The following is a 17,940-nucleotide window of genomic DNA, read 5'->3' on the forward strand; positions in this document are numbered from 1 at the left end:
GGCTTTTGAGTATGTAAGAATCTCTAGGAGATCTTTTGCATGTGTCTACAAATATTTTAAGGGCATTCATCAGGCCTGCAATGTGGCTACAGGTCCGGAAAGACAGCATGCCCCTTAAAAGCAGGGTGCTGCTAAAGCAAGGCAAGCATTTTAAAAGTTGTTTATAAGGCAGTCATATGTAGGATGACTGGACAAAGGAATGTATAGGCTGTCAAGTGCACAACTTGAGAACAGATGAAACAGCAATAGTGAAATTTGTTGGGTTAGTCAAATCTTGTGTTTCAATGATCAACTATTTTTGCCTGAAAACTATAGTGGGAAAGTGTAAATAGCAGTAATGACAAATTGCAGAGTTTTTTTCAAGTCGGGTAGTTATGGGAATTTTTAAAAAGACAATGGCCACAGATTTATATATGCAGAATTGTCAAGGACCACAAAAATCAGATTACCATTATGTTGCCCACCGAGATGGTCTGCCACCTTTTGGGGACTGGGCTGCTTTTTAAAATATTGATGAGACAAAGTGTACATAAAATGCTTTGAATACTGAGCATTGCTTGGATTCTTTCTGGCCAAATTATCTAGCATTAGGAAGCAGCAAGGAATTAAACAGGAATTGTGTAAAAATAACTTACTCAGCCTTCTCAGTTTCTGCTTTTCTTTTTGTTTCAGCTTCTTTTGCAATTTCAGATATCTGCAAAAAGTATATTAAGTGTCAAAATGGATCCATTCAAATAAAATTTTGGTAACTTCAGTTACTGTTTTCTAAGAAATAAATAAAATAGTTACCACACTGTATTTTTTAATTCCACTTTGCACTTTTAAAGTGTTGGATTTTTAAAAATAGACAGTTCAAACTAGATTTTAAAGGTGAAAACTGTAGAAATTCTTCTGATAGCCTTTTTCAGTATAGTGTTATCAATACTGTAACTAGCCCAATTGACCGAACAACTTAAAGTAAACACACATGACTCAGACAGATTATGTGACCAGTTGATGATGAAGGTCACTACATCCAGATCATACCTTAATACAAAAGTCACTCACAAAGACTTAGTGCAGTTACAGGTTATGTGGAAAATAAACATCAGTTTGCCTCATTCCAAATATTAAAGGAGGAATAATATATCAAAGATAGCATCAAAAATCTGAAAAAGATCTGTGTACTTATTGTAATTATCAAATATTACAAACCCCAATTATTTTATCAAGATCAACTGATGCATTTGAAAACAGACAAATATTTAAACAACTTCTACTTATGCAATGTTTTCTTCCAACTTAGGTGGGCTGATGGTTCATTAAACCTCTACTGGCACACCTCACAACCATTTAAGTATGTGTTTACAACATTCCCTTGAGATGAGGAAAAACCAATATACAATTTTACAGATGGCTAACTTTAGCAAAGGAGCTGGTGCCTGTAATTTCAAACACCCTTAAGCTCAGTGTTGCAAGACCAAATTAAACTGATTTCAAATGCAGTTCGTGTATCTCAGCTTCACTGGAAATTAAACAGATGCAAAAATCTATCTTAACACTTTACCCTCTTCTGTATTCACACAGAGTGCTTAGACACCCATTGTCTATTGATGCATTCTCCTACATTTCTGTTTAATGCATACATACAGTTATCTAAACTCTTCCCCCACTACTCATCTAGATGCTTATCTCACACGTAAGTAGTGAAAAAAATTGATGAATGCATTTACTAAATCGATCTTGCTTTCCTTGTCTCACCTCTTATCTGCGGCACTTCATTTAGTACAGATGATGGAAGGAACCTCATCTAGTACATGTGATGGAAGCATGTGTGACTCTTCCTCAAAGAGCCTCCCCTGAGATCTCAAGCTGGTGGAGGGTAATTCAGCAATCATTTGATGAGACCTAGTTCTTCTAAGGGGTAGGGTAGGCGAAGAATTAATAAATCCCTACCCATCCCCTCCATCCCTCTATCATATGCTGTCCCAGTTGTCTCCTTTCCAGGCTCAAGAACCTTAATTTACTTAATTCCATACACAAGATTTGTTCCATATCAAGTTTTGATAACTTTTTAAACCCTCACTGAACCTTTTCCAGTTTTACCACATTTGTTTTGAAATGGGGGAACCTGGTCTTCAAGACACAGATATACTTTGGGTTCATGGAGCCTAGTAATATTCTGGGGGGTTCCTCTCTCTATTTGTTTCTCAACAATTCAAAATTTCAGTTTGTCTTTTTCATCTGTGTTGTTTGACATTTTCACTGAACTGATACTTCTGTACAACTGTATTATATTCCCAAGATTTCATGCCCAAGCAGTAACAATGAGCTCAAAATCAAACACTTCACATGTAAAATTATAACTTTTCCTCCCATATACATCACTGATTTTCATCTGCTATTTTAAGGCATTTTTGCACTTAGCTCTTGATTTTACTTCTATGAATAACTTAGATTTATTAGCAAACTCTGTTAGCTCACTACTCATTACTTTTTTTATTTGTGAACCTGCATGGTGCTCAGCACAGAATCCTGTGGAACTTCACAGTAAAAACTAAGTCCTAACAATCTTCATCACATACAATTCCATAGGATATTTTGCAGTTTCTCTGGCTATATGGTTACGTTGTTGACCTTACCACTGCACAATTGCGTTGCCAGTATATAAATTGATAAATTTCTGGATTTTATCCATTTCTGTAAGTTTTATTATTATAAATGCTTAAGAAAGTCATAGTGACTTCCTGAAGAAAATTTTTGATTCTTAAATTGTAATTTCTTCTTTGAGTTCTACTTAATAGGTATACCCAGTGTTATAACTGGATTACTTGAGCTGCTCATATACACAATGTGAATAGCAATTTCTGTAATACAGAATTAGTGTAAACATTATTTTGGTGAGTTTCACTAGATAACACTAAAAGTAAAAGCTGGATAAATTGCATAGCTGACTTTGCATTAATGACTCAAAGTATCTGCATAAATTACTGATCATTTTTATTAAAATCTACAAATAAATCTGAGAGAAATATATAAATCAAAGTAAAACAAATTCTAAAATATTTACTCAGACCTGCTAAGATCCTTAAGTTAAAATAGTATTTTTAAATACCAACCACATTACACTTATGCTAAATGAGAAAAGATTTTAAAAGACTGTCATTTTTAAGTGCACACATAAAAATGAATTAATAAATACATAAGAAAAATAAATGGAAAAATATAGTTTGATTTAGGCAATAAGCAGATCTTGGAGAAAAAGATACAAATGAAGAGGAAATAATGAATGAAGAAGTTGTACAGTGGAGATTTATCTTGAAAATATCTGGAAAGCATACCATAAACGGTGGATTAATGAAGTACATGAATAGAAGGATGTATATGAATAACAAGTAGAAATAGATCTGAAGTGTTGAGTGAAGTAATGGCTTCCAAATATGAGAAGTGCATTTGGGTTTTGACATTTAGTTCAATCCCTTTTTAAACAGAATGATAAGTTATATGTGGGTCAGTGAGTGAAACAAAATGTATTGCTCATAAACCAGAATAAAAGTAAAGAATGATTATATGATAAACATTAAAGTAACAATAAATTCGGGCAAAATTATTTCAAATACTAGGAAAAAATGATATTTTATTGTATGTGATCAGTAAAGCATGTAGAAGAAAAGACGATAATGATAAGGCATTATTATAGAGAAAGCAATTTGTAAAAGTAATTGAAATATACTGTGAAAAAATGGGTTACACAGATTAAACAAGACTATAAACCATTTAAAGCAAAAAGTGTGCCTAGGAAGCTGCTAGCAATTTTTGTTTATAATAAAGTCCAAATGAGCAATAACAACAATTTACTGCAGTGAAAGCTAAGCACTGGGCTGAATTTTTCTGCCACATAAACTCTCCTGTTTGTTTATAAGAGTACAGATTATAAATAACATTCCTATAAAGAGCCTTTATTGATCAGTTAACTGGCAAATAAATAATTTACTAACATAAAATTCAATAATATATTTCTATGATTAATATTATTATTTTCTGCAAAGAAACACAAAATCTCTTTAACATACCTGTAATCCTTTTTTCTTACGAACTGTGTTTTCCAAAGATGACTGGATATCTGTACCAAGGATTTCTGCAATATCTCCAAGTCCAGCATCATGACCATGTTTTGAGCCACCTTCTTTCTTTGTATGAATGCCAAAAATGTCCGAAATTATATCAGTTTCTCCCTTTTCACCCTTCACAAACTGCACTAGTTCAGCTCTGATGCCATGCTCAACACCTTCAGCTTTTTCTGCTTCCATAATATCATCATGGATTCCAAACTGTGTTGGGTCAGGCATGTCCCCTAATATTTTGGTAACTTTAATATTTTTGGCTCCTTCGACCAGGCCACCCCCAAACACAGTGCTCCAAAGAATCTGGAAAATTCCCCACACTATACTGAAGAACAGTTGGAAGATCCCTACAAATAGGATCCAGAAAAAGGAGAAAAACACTTTCACCATCTCTTTTACTGTCATCTTTCTCACTTTCCTGTATTGTTTCCTTAGGTTCTTCACAGTGACCATTTTAAAAATGTTGGCAATGTTCTTCTTCACCGCAACACAGGCCATTGCAAAAGCTGAAGCAGTTTCCAGGGACTTTTCTTCATCCTCATCATCTCCAATATCCACTACGTAACAAGGCTCTGCCTCTTCCTCTTCCTCAGGCCTCTCGGATGAATCTGTTTCAGAGATCTGGGATGCTAACTGCATTTCAAAGATCGTGTCTTCGCAGAAATTCACAAAGAGTTCCATTTTTTCTTGCTCTCCACCTTCATTTACAACATCAAAGATGAACTGCCTTTTGGATTCCTTCACCTGAGGCTTCTCCCACTGCATTCTACTGGATTCACTGATTTCAAAGTAAACTCTTTCTATTTTCTTGGCTCCACCCATTATTTCAATACGGCCAAGATACGGTTCAAAGTAATTAAGAACACTTTCTGCAGGTTCAAGTAAGCTCTGAAGGCGTGAATCATTAGGCATGTGCTCTGAAAGGTTTGTTAGCAGAACTGCTACATTAAATCCAATGTCTTTGGCTGGTTCATGGAATCTTTCCACAAAATCAACATAGTTAAACATATCATTTTCATCAGCTTCTGCACAGGACAGCAGGAATTCAATCTCTGACTGGATGTATTGTTTCTGAGCCTCCATTGATTTCTGGAATTCCTTCTTTGAAATGATGCCTTTACCATCTGGGTCATGCTCTTTGAAAGCATCTGAGTTAGTCAGATCTTTTAACTTGAGGAACATGTCGAAGAACTTCAAAATCATTTCTACATTGCTAGATGATTCTACAAGCGTGTCTACCATTTGTTTTCCAATAGTTCCATTTACAACGTTACCTAAGTAGTGTGTTAAAACAGGAAGTTATTTGGCATGGTTACATTTTAAATAAATAAACTTCATAAGCCTGCTATGAACAGAACAAAAATCTTCTTAAATCTTTTAAATATTTTTTTCAACATGCTTTTCTGTAGTATCCCTGTGTTTTTCATGACTGTGTATATTCCAGAATAATTGTTAAATAAATATGAGAAGGATTTTTTCCTGGCATTACATAAAGGCAATTTAAAAACAGTTTAGAAAGATTAACATAATTATCATACTTTATGAAGCTGAGATAATCATATCTGACCATAAAGAATGCCAGGACCAACCTTCAAGCAGTGACAAGAGCATCACTACCATATCCTTTAGCAGATCTAGAAGTTCTTTAAGCAATTCTATCTGAGCAGAGTCCTGTAAAAAAAATGGAGTATAAGGTTGGGGTGTTTTTGTATTTAGCTGGAAAACAACCAGTATGCAGAATGGTCATCTAAATGTAGTTCACATTCTTCAGCAACATTTCATTGTAATTTTATTATGATTGCTATCAGAAGTCTTATATAATATGAGAAGTAACTTGCTACAGCAGAGGTATAAATACCATAAAGATAAGCTTTAATAAAGCATTAAGGAGTACCAAAGTGCAGATGAGGGACAGCAGAAATTCACAGAATTGGTTACTCTGCAGATCTGGCAGTATTCATCTCAGAAAGAACCCATCCTTTCTCACTTCACATGGAATATTTATTGGCATAATGCATTGCCACTCAGAGCCAGACCTACTTAATTTAACTGCAGAACATGGTAAGTCTAACATGGATTTGTGACTAACATTAAGAACCTAAAACCTGTTAAGTATCCTCAAAATTCTGATATACTTCTGTAGGGTGGGAAGAAGTCTTATAAGTAAGTCAGAGGGTAGCAGGGACACTGCCTAAGAGTGAGGAAATGACTCTGCACTGTTGCATTCAGTGCCTAGCATGGCTTGAGAGTATGGGTGCATTAAGTTGCAAAAGAAGAGAAGCCTGAAACTGTGAAGAAGGGAGGAACTCCACAATGCCCTGCACAGTGAAACGAACTCTGCCTGTTGCGCTCCTGCTCAGTGCCTGTGATGAATTAACTGGACAAGTTGACTGACTGTTACATTCCCTCCCCTCTACTGAATCTTTCCCAGCTTTTCTCTTGCCCTACTTAGCTGTAGCATGGGAACCATACTTTTAATGGTGCTTCTGCTCTGACAGATCATCAGGTTTTGGCAACAGAGGAAGGGACCAAATTTCCACCTTCATTATCAGAAAGGTATAATTGAGTTGGAAGAAGTGAGTTTGACTGATATGAAGATGCTAAGTCCTGAGATTCAGTCTTGGACCTCTATATTACAATAGACCCATGCACAGCCAATGAGTATCAGCACATTAACTGCTTTACAGCTTTCAACATTCACTTGACTGTAATTGATAGACATATGGAGAGAAGGATTACTTGACTACTGAAAATACCTGTGAGAGTTTCATCTGCATATTGGCAAAGACATGAAGAAAGCCAACAACTGCATCCCACAGCCTACTATGAGCCAGACTCTGTTGGTTACCTATGCAAGGGCCCTAAAAAAAATTAAGAAAACCACATTTTTTATTTATATTAAATAAAATGAAACAAAACAAATAAAACTAGTTGCTTTCATAAGATTTCTCCCTGGAAAAATAAAAAAAGAAACTTTAAGCTTCCATGAAGCTCCATGAGAAGGCTTCCCAAGGTCTGTTTGGTATCTGGTGCATAAATATTAGATCATATCGTATTAAATATGCAGCCATTCATATGTTTTAGTATTAACTTTACACTGGGCCAGTGTTTCCATGTGACTTTATAAAAATTAAGAAAAATAAAGCTAAAGTATGTACAAATTTATGATAGGACATGATCAGGCCATGTAATCCCAGAACTTCACTGTTAGGACCCTGAGCAAAACATACTGTTTACCTGAATATATTCTGTAAGGGAATTGAATATTTGTTTGGTGACAGCCAGAGCTTTGGAGAAGTTACGTTGTCCTGATTCATCAATGAAATCCTTTCCTGAATAGTACCAATAGAAGTCACTGATTGATTCCTAGGAAAAAACCAACGTTATTATCTTCTAATTTTAGATTCTGTACACAGTATTTACTGCTTGTATTTGTATCACCAAAAGTTGAATCAGCAGCAGATGAAATTTAGTATTTCTGTGTTAATCTATTTCTCATGACAATAACTTTTTGCATTTTTATCTAATTATGCTCTCTGCAGAAGTGAACAATTAAATAAATTAACAAACATCTGGTTTCACACAGAATTCTGAAAGGTCATCCATTTTAAAAGGAAAGAAGAGATAAAATAAATTAAATCAGAATTCTTTATTTTAGATAACCCCAATGAGAAGATTTTCACATTTGATTCCAGTAAAATGTGAATTTATAAAAATGAAGGAAAGGCAAATATGTCATACTTCATTTTCCTCTGTGTTTTCCTCACCTGAAGACGCAAGAGGTAGTCGACTGTACTAATAATAATATTCACTGTTGTGGTGTTGCCCATCTGAGTACGAAGGTAATTTTGAAAATCTGAAATAAGAAGTGATTTGTGCTTGATTGGTATATACGGGAATAAAAAATACAAGGTTATTTTCATACTTTCATGGAGACATGGAGAGTACATTCTTTTTAAGTACCTTGTTGGATACAGATGCTTATGTGGTGGAAATTGAACTACAGTAGATCACAATGTAAATGCAACTAAAGAATTGTTAACCACATGAATTGCAATAGGCTTTACTATTAACAACTGGCATAAAAACTGAAATTACATTAAGAGTTAAAATTCAAATTTAACTCCGCAATTCAGATTGTTGTCATGCCAGTCTTCCCTCATAAAACTAAATGAATTAGAGGAAACAAAAACATTAGAATTGGTTCTTTTCAACTCTGTTTAAGAACAAACTCATCACACATTTTCCCCCAAATTAATTCAGTTTACCTACCATTGTTATGCCCTTCACAGAGCAGTTGTAAAAATCTAAATAGATCTCTAGTAAATTCATCATGCTGCAACACTTTTTCACCTTTAAAATATATAAATACAATAATTATGTGACAACTGTTGTGATTAAATATGCAGAACACATAATCTTACAGCAACCTTTAAAACTGGAATTCTAATAAAAACAGTATTATAAAAGCGTTAAAGCAATTTAAAAGAAACAGATAATAGACTGATAATAAAGAAAAGAAAAACTGAGACAGAAGAAGCAAAGCCAAAATATTTAGCACTCCAATGCATCCATGGTTAAAAAAAAAAAGAAAAAAAAAAAAAAAAGAAAGCAACAATATATATATCTAATAAGTAAATGGTTAGTCATAACTAAAATCATGCCTTAAATATGAATGACACTTCTTTAATAAGCATCAAACTGTTTATACAAGCTGAACACACAACCTGCTGCAGACCATAAAGCTAAACCTAAAGATATCTGGGAAGATGCAAGGAAAGATTTCTCTCTGTATTTGCAACACATTTTTGCAATAATAGTATCAAAAACTGTAAACCCAGACATACCACGCTCACGAACGATGACTGTGGATCAAAGAAAAATAACAAGAATACAGGATAAGAATATTGGAAGTTACAATGTTTTTCTTAAAAATTATTGCTAACTATTTTGTAAATATACAGCATATTCAGAACTCAAAGCCTAGAATTATAGTAAGTTTATCAATAGAAACCTCAAGTAACAATAAATAACAGTTCTAGTTAAATAAGGAAGCACAAATAATGTTTTAAGCACTACTGGAATCAATTTAATTCTACTTACGAGTTCCTTCTTCGGTAACCATTCCCAGGCCTTCTGCTTTATTTTGTCTTTCAAACGCATTCAAGTCAAGAACACTTATATTGGGGAAAAAAACAAAACAAAACAAAACAAAAACAACAGGAAAAGGTACTATAGTACACAATAGAAAATTATTTTCTTCTAGGAAATCTCTGGAAGCCTTCAACAACTACTCTTGACCCACTGTGACATGCATTGCCTCATATTTTATTTAATGTGAATATTAAATAAAAGAGCTTGGGATGAAAATAAGGGTCCGGTGTCCATTTCGGAAAAGAAATGAGTCTCAGCTCAGGTCTCACCACTTACCTAGCTTAACTTCCAATAACATCATTCATGGTTTCATGTATAAATGAAAAGTGGAAAAAGAACCTGAAATATTCCTCTTTATATTCACTTAAACCTGCCTGCCAAAAGGACATTACTGCAGTTATTTCTTAGTCACACTGTTTTCCACTAAGTTATCGCTATTATTTCTATTATATTGTTACTGTATACATTATGCATTATTACGTTATTCAGATGTATGGAATCTCTGGTTCCATATTCAGAATGAATATGTCAAAAATACACTGATGTCTGAATTTTCTTCTACTAACTTGGCATAGCCTAGCATGTGGAATAGCAGATGATGATTTTTCTCCCTACTCAGTCAGAATTAATTCAAATAGTTAGGATATAATTCTATGCATATCTATTTATTTTTTCAGTTAAACAGCAATGCAGTCACATATTCTACTATTGAGCCACATGATTAAAACCAAAAGCATTTTTTAAAGCATCATTTTCATTCTCTTGTCAGTGTTCAAGTCACTTTATCAAAATATTTTTAAATGGAATCCTCAATGATACATATACACAAACTGGTAAAATTGATACAGGTCTCATTTGAGCAAGTCCTTGCTAAATTGTTCTACATATATGGAAAAATTACAAGATAGATGTTATTTAATTAGGTTGCAACTACTCAGCAAGAATTTCTGCAGTCCAAGTCACCATTCCTTCCACATTTTTCCCTGTTTTCATACAACTTCTCCACTTCTAATTCCCAGTCTACTCCATCAGAACACTTCCCATTGCTTTAAAAGGCTGAGAAAATGAGGTTGTCTACTGTAAGAGTATCAGAAACACCAACAGTTTTCCACCTTCTTTATGGGAGTCCTTTACACTAACTAATGTGAAATTCTGGTTTATCAAGGGAATGTGCTACTGTAGTCATCATGTAGCCACATGCCATCTCTAACAAACCTGATATGTATGCAGAGGATTCAGATGAAGAGACAGAGATTATGTAATTTGTCAGAGATATGCAGAAACTGAGTACTCGGTAAAGCTCCCCTGGCCTGCTGTTCCTTCAGTGATGGCTTTTTTCCATCCTTAGAACCACTCAGTCAGAAAACTTGAGGGATCTGAGATCAGTGAAGGAGCCAATACATTTTAATTTTCTGCTTCTCCAAACTAAGTCTTCAGAGGCTTACAGAGTCTGCTTTATTTTCTCCTTTGGAAGAATACTCTAAGAGATTAACATACTATTCCTTTGATTCACAAAAATTTCCCACAGGAGTTCTACAATCTGTGATTCCCATAATTTAAATCTAACATATCCATGTGCACTGAGCAATACGCCACAAATCTGATTAAAACTGAAACAATACAATTTATGCTTTTACCTGCAGGACTGCATCAAGCCAGACAGACTTTGAAAAAATCCAGCATCCTTTTTCTCCTTCAGGTAGTCTAGCATTTTCTACAGATTGTACATTTTGGAGAAAAAGGAAATCTATATTAAAATTAAATGAATGAACAACTTTCTAAATTACCACTCAAAATGTAAATCACTGGCAAGCAATAATATCATTGTTACTGTACCAAAAATTTCCTGATATTTCTTCACTGTTTAGCTTAAAATTAAATGTACTAAAATAAAGCCACAAGTGAATGCTAAAATTCTCAAAATTACTTGCTGTCTTCATACAAGCAAGAATCACAGTAGTTAGAAAAGCATTACCTGTTGAACTATGGTATTCCCACCATTTAGAATAGCAATACCAAGTTTTAGTGTTTCAACAACCATGGGTCCTGTATGACCTATCAAAACAAGGGTACAGTCACTAAAACTTGTAATTATGAGCTATTCAATCAGAAAAGCAGCCTGGAAATTTTACCTAGTATAATTGTAACTGATAGTTATTTTGCCTCATCATATACCACACGCATCATAGGTATAATGACATAATCCACTATATATCACATCAGCAGAGACGCTGCAGCTGAGCAAGGCAGCCCAGTCCGCTCCCCATGTAAAACCCAGTGGAACTAAGAGAAGGTGATGGGTGACAATAGTAGGTGACTCTTCTGAGAGCTACGGAGGCACCATCTGCAAACCCGATTCACTCTAGAGAGGGGAGCTGCTCACTGGGGCTCGTATCAGGGGTGTCACCGAGGCACTGACAAGCCTTGTACAACTCACTGACTATTATCCACTGCTGGTGTTTCACGTGGGCACCAGTGATTCAGTCAGGAGCAGTTTGAGGAGTATCAAGAAGGACCACAGAGCCCTGGGAGTGGCAGTGAGGGACTCTGGATCACAGGTAGTTTTTTCATCAATCCCCGCAGTCAAAGGGAAGGGGTTTGAAAGAGCCAGTCAAAACTGGCAAATCAACAATTGGTTATGGGACTGGTGCCACAGCCAGGGGTTTGCCTATTTAGACCATGGGACTCACTTTGAGAAACCTGGACTACGGGGGGCTGATGGGGTCCGTCTACCAGAAAAGGGGAAGAGCATCTTTGGGCGTTGGCTTGCTAAGCTGGGGAAGAGGGCTTTAAATGAAAGTTGCCAGAGGAGAGGAACCTCAATCCATTCCACTCCTACCAGCTTGATGCCAGTGCCAGCAATGGATGCCCAGAGGCTGGAGAGGGGTCACACGTCAGCAGGAGAGCACCCAAAGAGCAGCACAAAGGAATTCCAGCCAGTAAGTTGGCTTCATCTGGGGCCCAACTTAAATGCCACTATGCAAACGCACGTAGCACAGGGAATAAACAAGAAGAGTTAGAGACGTGTGCAGGCCTGCAGGGCTGTGATCTTACTGACATCATGGAAACGTGGTGGGACGGCTCCTGTGACTGGAATGTTGGCATGGAAGGATACAGACTCTTTGGAAGGACAGACAGGGGAGACGAGGCGGGGGGTCACCCTCCATGGCAATGGAGTGCATGGAGCTCTGGTTGGGGATGAAGCTGACTAGGACCTTATGGGTCAGGATTAAAGGGAGGGCAGGGACGGGAGATGTTATAGTGGGGGTCTGCTGCAGGCCACCCAACCAGGAAGACTGATGGGGAGGGACTCTTTATCAGGGAGTGTAGTGATAGGACAAGGGATAATGGTTTTAAACCGAAAATGGGTAGATTTAGATTGAAGAAGAAGTTTTCTACTGTGACGGTGATGAGACATTGGAACAGGTTGCCCAGAGAAGCTGTGACTGTCCCCTTCCCCTCGAAGTGTTCAAGGCCAGGTTGGACGGGGCTTTGAGCAACTTGATCTAGTGGAAGGTGTCCCTGTCTGTGGCAGGGGAGGTGGAACTAGGTGACCTTTAAGGTCCTTTCCAACCGAATCCATTCTATGATTCTATGATATATGTATAGCATTATACATATATGTTTATCTTGTATACTTTTAACATTTCACAGAACATTACCTTTGCTTGCACTAATCATCTGAAGGACCATCTCAGCAGCTCCACGATCATGTAAGCGAGCTTGCTGATACAGAGTTCTCTGTTTTTCCATTTCTTTCTCCTGTGTTTGGGAACAAAAGTGAGAATGGAATACAGACCGGAACTGGTTCAGAAGAAATAGGAAGATAAAATCTGAAGTTGTTGAAGGCCATCTTCCCCCATACTCCATAGGTATTTGAACCAAAACTTCAGAACACATTGTCTTTTATATGAATAACATAGTAAACCAGGTCAATGTACACTGTGGTATTCTTGCATTTATTCTAGTGGGCATATTTAAAATACTTGCACATTAGGCAATGAGAAAGAAATGCTATTTAAAGTCTCACCTCAAATGTCTTTTCTTTTTCTTCTTCTTCCTCTTCTTCTTCTTCCTGACAGCTCTTTTCATGTTAGAAACAGAAATCACAAGATTTTGCTTATTATGAAATATAATGCCTATTTTTACTATAGTATTTCTACAAGAACAATCAGATTTTTTCAAGCAATAATTAAAAGCATTAAGAAGATTTAAAATCCTTGCAATTGTAAATGTTTGTGCTCATCCATTACAAAGAAGCCAATATTCCCAAATGTATGAGAACTTCAGGGCATTCATCCAACTCCATATATACCCTATAACTGCAGGCTATGCGTTCTCATGTCATATCTCTATCTATATCCATAATATTTATCCTCACAGTCAAACTCCCCTCATGTGTCAGCTGTAGTCGAGATGTTGCAGAAACTGATGGTCAACTGATTTTTTGACAGACTTCAAATAATAACTCAATTACTCAAAAAATAAAGATAACTAACGTGTTAAGCCTGTTCATGAGTTAATCCTGTAAAAAACAAAGTGCCAAGTGATGTCAGCAAGATTACACTTACTGGAATTTTATCATAGTATTTTACGGTAGGAAATTTCTCATTATATATATAACTCTGAACAACATTTGCTTCATTAAAAATACAGGAATTACTAGTATCAAGCAGTCCACATAAGAAAGAGAAGGAAAAGGGCTAAAAATCATCTGAAATTAATGTGAAGTACCTGAGTGGTGTGAGGGATGGAGCTTGAAATTATATATTTACCTTTGCCATCATGGCGGAATAGGCAATATATAAAGGATCATCTTCTAGTTTGCTATAAAGAGTAAATAATATTTTAAATTATTTTACAATGTAGTAATAAAATGTCATATGCCTAGTAATATTTAAATATAATTTTTATGAATTTTATTTAAGTAGATACATGTCTACTTGAACTGCTATTAAACTTGAAAATCATACTATAAATGTATTTTCTTATCTCAAACCAAGTCTCTGTAACTTTTTAATTAAATAATTTAGAGGTATATTTGGACATCCAACCTAGTCATGTTGGATAAGTAAGGATCACTGGCTGTTGCAGGTGCAGAAAAGTACTATGGAGATTTAAGTTGGAATAATTATAGCTGTCAGATGGCAAGATTATGTTAGTCGTACAGAAGTACATGAAGCAGAGGAGTACTCTACTCATACAAAATACATATTCTAATGAACAATCTAAATTCAAACTGGCACTGAAAGAGATTCATGCTAATCATCAACGAAACCTTTTCAGACAAACTGAATAAAACGTAATGAATATAAACAACAAGAACACATATCTATTACCAGCAGAGACCAGGGGAGGGTAGTCTGAATGAACCAGAGTTCCTGTAGACATTTTGTTTCTATGAGCATTCATGCTTGTCTATTTCTGTACTGAGTATTTACCAAGCTTTTAAAATGTCAAAAATTGTCAATATTTGTCTCAATATAAAGGTTCTACCAAGTTTAAATAGATGAAAATGCTAACAAAACAGAGGCAAAGAATTATTCATCATGCACAATAACGAACTGCAGTTGTGTTAAATCACTTCTGTAATGTTACTAGAAATTCAATTACTGTGTGCTTTTACTCAATGTTCTTTTCAACACAGCTCTTTTTACCTTCTCTCTGTGAGAGCACTGCGACTAAAATAGAGGATAATCTGATGAAGTGGATCAGGTTGTTTTTTCTCAGTCTCTTCCTCTTCTTCTTCCTCTTTTTTTGGAGGTGTCTGTCTCAAGATTTATATCAGAATATACAATTTAAGCTTCATGAGTAAGAAAAAAATTGAGTAATTAAGTTTAGGAAAGGATTTCAGTAATTTTATTCTGTCCAATTTGTATTAACTTCCACTATTCATCTTATTCAGCAGTTTATAGCATAAACTGCAACATTATATCCCTATATTAATCAGAAGGAGTTAGAGTACCTGATTGTTAATCATATTCGATAGCAGCATTAGAAGTTTCTCATTTGTAAGTTATTGAGAATGAGACAGTAGAAAATCTCAGGGAAGCCTTATTCAGCAGAAATTATGTGTTTCTAGTGGATTGGAATTGAAAGAAAGTCCTAGCTCAATTATTTAACAGAAGAATTACTGGTAAATGGAAAATGGAACTGTTTTTAATAATATTATTAGATACATCCTATTCAGAGTACTGTATGCTACAATACTTTCATATATCATTTGTAGGTAAACTTGATTCCGCAAATGTAAGGACTGCTCTTATTGTCAACTTCAAACATTTTTTTGTCAGTTTGAAACATAACATAGCCAGCACTGGCAAAAGAGCAGTGTTTTACCTTACCTTACTTTACCTTTACTTTACTTGTGTTATCACCCCTTTGTAGGGTTTGTAACAACTGTAAATTATTGTCATTATAGTAATAATTGTAATTACAGACGTTCAATTTAACTCTCTAGTAATTCTGAAAGCATTGGAATCACTGTTTTAGTTAATTGACTCATTCCTTCCCTCAGAAAGAAGTAAGAAAGTCAAACAAAGACTATGACCATATAATTGTCCAGAGTATGAGAAGAATATATTAGCTGTAATTTTAAAAAAAATCATACAACCTTCTATACCAGTGGGTCTTTAAAAAGCACAACACGACTCCTTTTAGCAACACTGAAGTATCTCCTGATGCATTTTCATGTGATTCATGAACCTATATACTCACTTTCATGGCGTTTAGATACTATGGAGATAGGCCCCTTGAAAATATTTTAGACAAACTAACTACACAGAGGGAAGAGAAGATGAAGTAGGCTTTCTGAATCAATATTCAGTAACAAAGTGCTGAAGTTTACCAACCGCTTTTATCAAGTACACATGCAAGCTAAATTTTTGCTGAATATGGCTGCATATATTTACTTCTCCTTATGAGGCACCAAAAAAACAGCAAAATTATTTTGTATCAAAGCTGAAAATGTTAAAATTAAATATTATGCATCAACAAAAAATTTAAGAAGGGGGAAAGGATCAATTGTGTAAAGCTTTAAAAAACCAGTAAGTAAAATATAGGAACATAGGAATTACCATAATGACAAAAATAGTCTGACAGTTCATCTAATCCGTTTCTCTTCCCAAGAATGAATATCATATAGTTCATCTTGAAGGCATAAACCACCTTAATGCACTTCAGTGTGCATCACAGGACGAATGTCTTTTTGACCACAGCAGAAAATGACCTTATGCCCTGAAGCATAAGGGTTAATATTTTATAAGTTTATGCATAAGCATACAGTACACAAAAATTCGATATATAATAGATACATAAAATAGACACTAAAGTGGGCACTGAAAAATATGCCCACTTAGGTAAGTACTTACAGCCAAATCCTGAACTAGTTTCTCCTCAAATGAATATTCCTCTGTTTCTATCCAATAGTTCTGATAGCCATGGAGGAAGAGGTTAATAGAACGGTGCCTGGGGGGGGTGTGTGAAAGTGAGATCAAGAGGGATAACAGAACACAATATAACAGCTCAGGTGGTTAATGATTAGTAAGGATATATATTTGTACAATTCTGATCCTCTGATTGGTCAGTGAAACAAAATGCAAAACATAGCTAACATTCAGTGACAAATCTGCATGTACTTTTGAATGTTCTTACTATTTTTTTAAATACACGTATGTATACATTGATTTTTGTTTTGAATGCTTTGGGAGTGCTACATCATATGTGAAAACGTAGGACTGGAACATTAATGAAAGCATGGGAAAAGTACACACTTGAACAGACTGAGAATGAGTGAGTGGGATTTACACCTAATGAGATGTAAATCTAGTTTACTAGATTTAGTACATTGAGACAGCAGAAGTTGGCCATCAACACCAAAATAATTATCAAGTGCTTTCCAGCATGTTATCTGCAGACAATCATTGCCTTCTTCCACATAAAGAAGCCTAACCTCAGCTTCTTTTCTTTCAGTTCCAAATCAGGGCAGTGTTAATGTGTCCTCAAAGAAGCTGGATTAGAAATGCACAAAACCTGCTCTAGAAAATGACCAATTTTTGAAAACTCTTAGACATAATAATTACTACTAAACAGTATTAATTAATTTAACTTTCCACAGAAAATACAGCTCATGGAAATAAGACTACACACAATAATGGCCAAACCACCCATCTTTACATTACATTTATGGGAAACTTTTGTTTTGAGGTGCACAATGCGAATCCAAAGGTTGTTCCACATAGCCTTTTCATTTACTTTTATCCTGAACCACTAACAGAAGCTATGCAATTGGCTGTATATACGATGACGTGTTTAAATACAATGTGCACATAAATTATTATTTTATAACAGAATAGCTATTGAGCCAACCTTCTAGGCTCTCCTGCTGGCAATGGTGCCATCTTATTATCAGATTTCAAAAACTGACCAATCAGAATCCCCTCTGAAAATTGTACAAATTCATGTTTTATGATAACATCAAATTATGGCTGGGAAGGAATAAGTGTGCGCATAAGCAAGAGGCTCTCCACAAGTTACATTACCGTTAACTTGAGTATAAGCCTGTCATACTGAGTTTTTTCATGTACTTTTTCCAGCCAAACACGTTGAAAGGTGCTCAGGAAGAAATTGCTAATTTTGTGTCTGAAGAAAAGCATATAGGTTTTCATTGAAGAAAGGCAAAAGT

The 17,940-nt window shown here is 35.3% G+C and overlaps 2 protein-coding genes across 2 annotated transcripts in view; one reads left to right on the forward strand and one right to left on the reverse strand.

Annotated features, from left to right (window-relative positions):
* Positions 1-4,612, forward strand: part of AVEN (apoptosis and caspase activation inhibitor) — a 128,130-nt gene extending 123,518 nt beyond the window's left edge. The window contains exon 8 of the mRNA XM_042791217.1: positions 4,539-4,612. Coding sequence (XP_042647151.1) covers positions 4,539-4,552 — 14 coding nt within the window. The 3' untranslated portion in view covers positions 4,553-4,612. The remainder of the gene's footprint in view (positions 1-4,538) is intronic.
* The window catches only part of RYR3 (ryanodine receptor 3), a 241,921-nt gene that overhangs the window by 20,432 nt on the left and 203,549 nt on the right, over positions 1-17,940 (reverse strand). Inside the window, exons 76-91 of the mRNA XM_032984720.2 lie at positions 16,628-16,724; positions 14,915-15,024; positions 14,033-14,084; positions 13,288-13,341; positions 12,920-13,019; positions 11,233-11,312; positions 10,895-10,971; positions 9,207-9,280; positions 8,951-8,968; positions 8,376-8,456; positions 7,871-7,959; positions 7,341-7,469; positions 6,860-6,964; positions 5,693-5,774; positions 4,053-5,377; positions 636-694 (exon numbers count right to left, since the gene is read on the reverse strand). Coding sequence (XP_032840611.1) covers positions 636-694; positions 4,053-5,377; positions 5,693-5,774; positions 6,860-6,964; positions 7,341-7,469; positions 7,871-7,959; positions 8,376-8,456; positions 8,951-8,968; positions 9,207-9,280; positions 10,895-10,971; positions 11,233-11,312; positions 12,920-13,019; positions 13,288-13,341; positions 14,033-14,084; positions 14,915-15,024; positions 16,628-16,724 — 2,532 coding nt within the window. The remainder of the gene's footprint in view (positions 1-635; positions 695-4,052; positions 5,378-5,692; positions 5,775-6,859; positions 6,965-7,340; positions 7,470-7,870; positions 7,960-8,375; positions 8,457-8,950; positions 8,969-9,206; positions 9,281-10,894; positions 10,972-11,232; positions 11,313-12,919; positions 13,020-13,287; positions 13,342-14,032; positions 14,085-14,914; positions 15,025-16,627; positions 16,725-17,940) is intronic.

Source organism: Tyto alba, unplaced genomic scaffold (genome assembly GCF_018691265.1).
Source record: "Tyto alba isolate M040663 unplaced genomic scaffold, T.alba_DEE_v4.0 Super-Scaffold_18, whole genome shotgun sequence".
In the NCBI taxonomy this organism is placed as follows: domain Eukaryota; kingdom Metazoa; phylum Chordata; class Aves; order Strigiformes; family Tytonidae; genus Tyto; species Tyto alba.